Below are 6,610 nucleotides of genomic sequence, written 5' to 3'. Positions count from 1 at the left end.
GCACTTTATTGGTCTTGGGAAAATCATTATTAATAGTGTTTAAGAAACCTAACAGGAACCAAAGTTTTCAAAAGGAAGTCATAGCCAGAAATAAGTTGTTTGCTGCCTGAGAATCTGAAATTCCCCAAAGGCACAAGTAGGAAACTTCATAAAAAATCTCCCAACCTAAAGCCTCAATATATATATATATAGTCATGTGTTTTTCTAATCCTTTCAACAGCTGAATGAGAACAAAAAAATAACTTTAAAAAATCACATGTTGTTTAACCAAAACTTTTTTTCCTTAGTTTCCCTTAGAATACAAAAATGCTTTTAGAAGCTATGCTGCATACTCTCATCAACTTATCATCTACATTTACTTAATTTTTAAGAGAAGTTCATCATTGGGAGTTTCCCATACTGATGAAAGAAATTACAGGTCTGTTAAAAATTGTGTATTGTATGCTTTCTGTGATGACTATGAAAAGTGGATTATTTCATTTTGGCAAGATCATATAAGTTTTAACACAACCTTAGTGTACATAAAATATCCTTTGAAACCATTTTGCAGTCTTTCTAAACCACAGATACACCTAGAATCTGAAACTTAACAACTAGCATAGCACACAGCTGACATCTTTTATTATGAGGTTGGCAATTAAAGAGATCAGATAAAGGGAAGGGGGAAGTAATGAGATGTGGTTTAGCACATATTTGAACTTTTATCATTCAGCATGATAGTTTAAAGAACTAAAGCAGCACTAACTGCTTTTAGTGCTTTCAAGCATGATCCTAGTTATTCAATCAAATTAAGACTGAGTGGGAAGCATCTTTCTTTGTTCCAGACAAATATGCCACTATCATGCCAGGCTTGGGACTCTTCAATTCAGGAAATGAACCTGAAGGAGGATTGGCTTGGCAGTTCATTTAATAGGACTTTTATATGAATCACTTAACTTCTACAGGTCTTAAGTTTCCTTCTCTGTAATAAAGATTTGTATAAAATTTTAAGACATAAAGCAATTTACAGCCCATTATATCTTGGGTGCCTCAAAACAACCTTGTGAAACAGGTGCTATGGGCATTATCACTCCCATTTTATAAATGGGTAAACAATTGAGAAAAGTTATGTGATTTGCCAAAGATCACAAAATGGAAGAGGCTGAAATTTAAACCTAGTTAAGGCTATTGGTTATGATGATTCTCCAAGGTCCCCTCCAGCTTTAAAATATTTGTCTATGATTTTTTTTTATGGGGTGGGAGGGGAAAGGGTTAGAGAATAGGAATTTATTAAGGTCTTTGTGCCAGGCACTGCTAAAAGCTTTACAAATATTTCATAGGAGATTAAACTGAATTAACCTTTACTGAAGTCCTATTCTGACTCCCTTCATAAGGGGCATGAATGGGACCTCTGAGTTTCAGAAAGCCACAATAAATCCAATTTTCACCACTTCAAAGGGCTGGGCCATGGGCCGATTATTTACTTTGACCTCAGCAAATCCCGAAACTTGTTTCCCCCTTATCGGACATTTAAAGTTGGAGGACACCTGGGCATACAGTCAGGGCTGAGGGAGCCTAGGCCAAGGCGCTATGATCCATTGCCAAGTCTCTTCCAAGTCTGCCTCAGCGACCTCCTCCATACAATGGAGTTGAGAACAGGACCAGGGTCTCTCCCCGGGTCATAGTGAGGATCGAACTAGCTGGAAAGCGCTTTACTAACTTTGAAGAGCTTCGTAAGGGCTGAATTCACCCAAAGACCCAGGGGCTTTGAGGTAGATTAAAGGCCTCTAGTTTTAATGAGCTTCTCCAGGGTTGGCCGCCAGTCCAAGGGCGAGGGGTGGCGGGGGTGCCATTCTTCTGAATGGCCCCAGGAGCGTCCACTTCCGGCTCTCCAGCTCCAGCAAAGAGCGCCGCAGGGCCAGTGGCTGAGCTCCAAAGGCGGAGGCCAGACTCGCGGACGGGGCGGGCACAGGCCCTGACTCCATCCGGGTCTCTTCCCCTGGCGACCCGTGACAGCAGGGGGCGCGCTCGTCACCCCGCAGCCGGGGCAGGACAAGGGGGCGGCGGCGGCGGGTGTTGGAATTTTGCCCCGCGACCGCACTTCCCCAGGCGCGTCGGGCCGGGGCCGCTGAGGAATCCCCTCACTCCCAAGACCCTGGCCGCCGTGGTCAATGCCCACACTACCCTTTCCGCCTTCCTCGCCGCCGCCACCGCCTACCTCTGAGGTGCAGTCACCACGACTGCCTCTCGCCCGCGACTCAGCAGCCCGAGCTGCCGCAGTGGGGGGAGGAGCCGAGCGGGGAAACCAGCGGCTGGGAGCAGAACGCCCCTTTGCGCCGGCGCGTCATAAAAGCGGCGAGGTGGGAGTGGGACCTACGCGCCCATTGGTCTGTCTGAGGGCTTCAAGTCGCCCCGAGGGGCGGGTTTTGCATTCCAAGTCGCCCGCCACGGGCTGGGCGCCTCGTAAGCCCCCGCCTTCCACTTCTCCCTCGGCCAACCCAAGCCGAAGACCACGATAGCCGGGGCTCGCGCCGGAAGGAAGCGACGACGCGCGAGTCCCGGCGAGGTTATAAAAGGAGAGGGGGTGCCTGACGGCGGGCGGAAGTGGGCGTTTCGGCTCTGCGGCTGATCTTTCCTTGGTTCCCTGCCCTCGGGATTGCGGGAGCCACCCGAGCCCTTGGTGACAGGGCCTTCTCCGTCCTCTCCCTTGTCCTCGACCGACCCTAGCGACGGACAAGAGCGGGTCGAGCATGGCGCAGGCGGCCATCTCTGAGGTATCCGAGTACTTGAGCCAGAATCCGCGGGTGGCCGCCTGGGTGGAGACTCTGCGCAGCGACGGGGAGACGGACAAGCACTGGCGCCACCGACGCGAGTTTCTGCTTCGCAATGCCGGAGATCTGGCCCCCACCGCCACCACCGAAGCCGCCTCGGTGGAGTGCGGGGATCGCCGGCGCCAGCTGCAGCAGCTCGTCTCATCCTCCATGGCCTGGGCCAACCATATTTTCTTGGGGTGCCGGTGAGTGATCCGTGTCCGGGCCTGGGCCTTCGACCCGCCCTGACTGTCCGTGGCAGGAGCCCAAAGCCAGCGGGTGTAACGCGAGCGCTAAGGGAGGGCAGCAGCTACGGAGTTGGCCAGGCGGGACGGGATTGTAGGCCCTTTTCCTCCCTCCTCCTCGTCAGCTCCTCCTCCCTCAGGTTTTGTGCTGTGGACGTCATTCGGGTTCCTTTTCGGTCAGCTGGTGGTAGTCTTAGCCTGGATCAGATGAATGGTTTGCAGGCCCAGTTTAGGGGGGAGGAAAGTGGGCGGAATCCATTACTCCAGAGAGCACGTTTATTTATGGGTTCTTTAGGAAGCAGAGTCCTTGCTTTATCTTGGTGGTTAGTTAGAAGCCGGGTTCCTGTGGCTTGTTTGTGATATGAAAAAGATGGAGAGCAGTCAAACTTGTTTTTCTTTTTTAGGTACCCACCAAAAGTTATGGATAAAATACTTAGTATGGCTGAAGGCATCAAAGTGACAGATGCTCCAATCCATACAACAAGAGATGAACTGGTTGCCAAGGTGAAGAAAAGAGGGATATCGAGTAGCAATGGTTAGCAGATAATAGATGTGACCATATATAGGAGCATAGAACATAAGTTTATTTTAGTGCTATGAACTCATGTTTCATATTAACTGTAATTCTAACATAGCCAAACTACTATTGAATGTGTTCGTTTCTTTTTCTTTCTTTTTTTTTTTTTTTTTTTTAGGACACTAGTCCTAAAATCTTTTTCTACTTATTTTCTGGTTAATTTTAAATTCTTTTGACTGCTTTAAAACTGTCAAATGTTCTTTTTAAGAAATTTATGTCATGATTACATAGTAATTTTGTTCTTGGCATTATACATACCAAGTTTTTTGCCTTTGTTTTACTAAGCATCTTTCTTACATTGTATGTCTAGCTTACTAGTGATCAAATAGTTAGTCAAATGCTGTCTTTTTGGTTTTGTTTTGTTTTGTTCAATTTTAGATGGGGTAGAAGAGCCATGCAAAAAGCGGGCAGTTGAAGGAAAGAACAGTTCTTCTGGTGGTCAGGATGCTTCAAAGACTTCTGGCAGAACAGAGCAGCCATCACCAAAGCAGGAAGTCAAGGTGGGGCCAGTGCTGTCCACTAGATCTGTGGGAAGTGGAGAGAACCTGTGTCGGAGCTCTAGCAGCACTTTAGAAAGGGGGAGTGCTCTTTCACAAGAGGTGGCAGGAGTGAAGAGTCAGAATAAATCCACCATTGAGCTGACAGCTGAGAACTTGGGATCGAAGCAAAGCACCAGCACTTCTCAAGCTGTAGCAGCTGGTCCTGAAAAAGTTTCAGATGTAGAAACTTCAGACAAACATGGTACAACACTAATTTCATCTGTGACAAAATCCAATAGTCTTGGGACCCAGCTAACTGATTCCAAACAACAAAATGCATCACCTAAAAAGGGTGTTTTGGAGAGCACTTCGTCTTTGACTTCGTCTTTGACTTCTCAGAACAATTCAGAGACAGAAGTGCCCCTCTTGACTTCTCAAAGCAGGTCAGAGACAAGTGTCCCATTGTTAGGTTCCCCAAGCAGCTCAGAAGTAGAGTTGCCTCTGTTATCTTCCAAACCTGGTTCGGAATTACTGCCCTTGTTAGGTTCCAAAACCACTTCAGATGCAAGCACATTACAATCAACTTCCAAAACTAACTTGGAGTCAAACATTTCATCATCTGTTTCTAAGAACAGTTCCTCACCAAGTGTGCAAATGTTAACTCCTAAAAACACCTCCTCTTCAAGCACCTCCTCTTCAAGCACATTACTGCTGACTTCTAAGAGCAGCTCCCAGGTAGCTGCTACACTGTTGGCTTCTAAAAGCAGTTCCCAGGCAGCTGCATCAATTCTGGCTTCCAAAAGCAGCTCCCAGACAAGTGGATCACTGTTGGCTCCCAAAAGCAGCTCCTTGACAAGTGTATCCCAGCTGGCTTCTAAGAGTAGCTCTCAGACTAGCACATCACAGTTACCTTCTAAAAGCACTTCACAGACAAGTGAAAGTTCTGTTAGGTTTTCTTGCAAATTAACCACTGAAGACGTAAAACAGAAGCAACCTTTTTTCAATAGATTGTATAAAACTGTAGCATGGAAGTTAGTAGCTGTTGGTGGCTTTAGTCCCAATGTAAATCATGGGGAACTCTTAAATGCGTCTGTGGAGGCTCTAAAAGCAACATTGGATGTTTCTTTTGTTCCACTAAAAGAACTGGCAGATCTTCCTCAAAGTAAGAGTTCTCAAGAAAGTATAGTTTGTGAATTGAGGTGCAAGTCTGTTTATTTGGGTACTGGCTGTGGAAAGAGTAAGGAGAATGCCAAAGCAGTAGCATCAAGAGAAGCTCTGAAGTTATTTCTCAAGAAAAAAGTGGTGGTAAAGATATGCAAAAGGAAATACAGAGGAACTGAAATAGAAGATTTGGTGCTTCTTGATGAAGAATCAAGACCTACAAACTTACCTCCAGCTTTAAAACATCCTCAGGAGCTACCATAGCATGTTTAAAAAGTCACTTGCATAAAGCATATATAGTGTTTTAAAACATGAACTGAAGTTTACTTTTGTACACTAAACTTTCAGACATTTTGTATTGCTTTCCCCCCCAGTTTTGCAGAAAACTTATGTTCTAGTTGTCTTCACATAGTAGCAGCAGTTGTAAAATGATTTATGAATGAATGACAATGTGCATTTAAAGGTATGCCTTAACATCATAGCACACCAGAATGCTGTTTTATTTGCTAAAGAGTATACCCATGTCTCCTCTTTTTAATGGTACGTTAGGTACGGTATGCAGTTCAGTATAGTCTTAATACTTTTTGTACTGCTAAAAATGTGGTGAAAATGTATTGAGTGTTAGCTTGCCTTTTTTTTAGCAGAAAAAACAAAGCCCCCCCCCAAGATGAAAGTGATAGGGACTACAGTATTATATGGATGTCTGAAAATCCAAGATAAGTGAGATTTTTAAGAGTTTATATAGAGAGAACTCATAATGTTAAACATGCCTGTAAAAGAATGAGGGAAAAATAGTTTCAGAAAATTTCTATGAAGAACTGTAAACATTTTAAAATATGAAGCTGTATGAAGTACTTAATATAATTTTACACTAAAATTGTTGACTAATTCAGCATAAGTTTCAACTACTCAAATCCACTAGGAATTAATTTATGTTCAAGGTAAAATACAATTTACATTTTTTTTGCAGAATGGAAAAAGGGGGTTTGTATATTTAGCATATTGTGACTGCTACTCTAAAAACACTTTGATTTGTTAGATATTAAATGCTTTAAGCTATTTTACCTTTTAAAGAAGTTTTGTGGTTTTTCCCAAGCCAAAATTCCATGGAACAAATAGTTTTTTGTTTTGTTTTGTTTTTAGGATCAGTCACTGTATCCACTAGGTAATTTTCCATAATGTATTCCTCTGGATAGGCAAGGTGTATTTTTTCAAATCGAATACTAGGTACTTTGATTTTTATTTGTAAATATTTTTTAGAAGAGGATATTTGAGAGGAACTGAATTAAATGATAGTACTAATTATAGCATGTTAATATTCTCATGATCTAACTTCGAATTGCATTTGATGGTAATGAG

General features: G+C 43.9%; 1 protein-coding gene across 3 annotated transcripts; it reads left to right on the top strand.

Annotated features, from left to right (window-relative positions):
- Positions 1-2,616: 2,616 nt before the first annotated feature.
- Positions 2,617-6,324, top strand: LOC123251246 (CDKN2A interacting protein). 3 transcript variants are annotated; one of them, XM_044680461.1, is made up of 4 exons: positions 2,617-2,995; positions 3,439-3,569; positions 3,990-4,800; positions 4,855-6,324. In XM_044680461.1, exons 1-4 carry the CDS (start codon positions 2,730-2,732, stop codon positions 5,513-5,515), a joined length of 1,869 nt encoding a protein of 622 aa, XP_044536396.1. In that variant the 5' UTR covers positions 2,617-2,729; the 3' UTR covers positions 5,516-6,324. The 3 variants fall into 3 exon arrangements, with proteins under 3 accessions (XP_044536396.1, XP_044536397.1, XP_044536395.1); XM_044680462.1 differs by having other exon boundaries at positions 3,990-4,855; positions 4,931-6,324; XM_044680460.1 differs by having other exon boundaries at positions 3,990-6,324.
- The last annotated feature ends 286 nt before the right edge of the window (positions 6,325-6,610 follow it).

Source organism: Gracilinanus agilis, chromosome 6, assembly GCF_016433145.1.
Source record: "Gracilinanus agilis isolate LMUSP501 chromosome 6, AgileGrace, whole genome shotgun sequence".
In the NCBI taxonomy this organism is placed as follows: Eukaryota; Metazoa; Chordata; class Mammalia; order Didelphimorphia; family Didelphidae; genus Gracilinanus; species Gracilinanus agilis.
The sequence above is the reverse complement of the archived record's forward strand: the minus strand, read 5'-3'. Positions and strand labels throughout refer to the sequence as shown.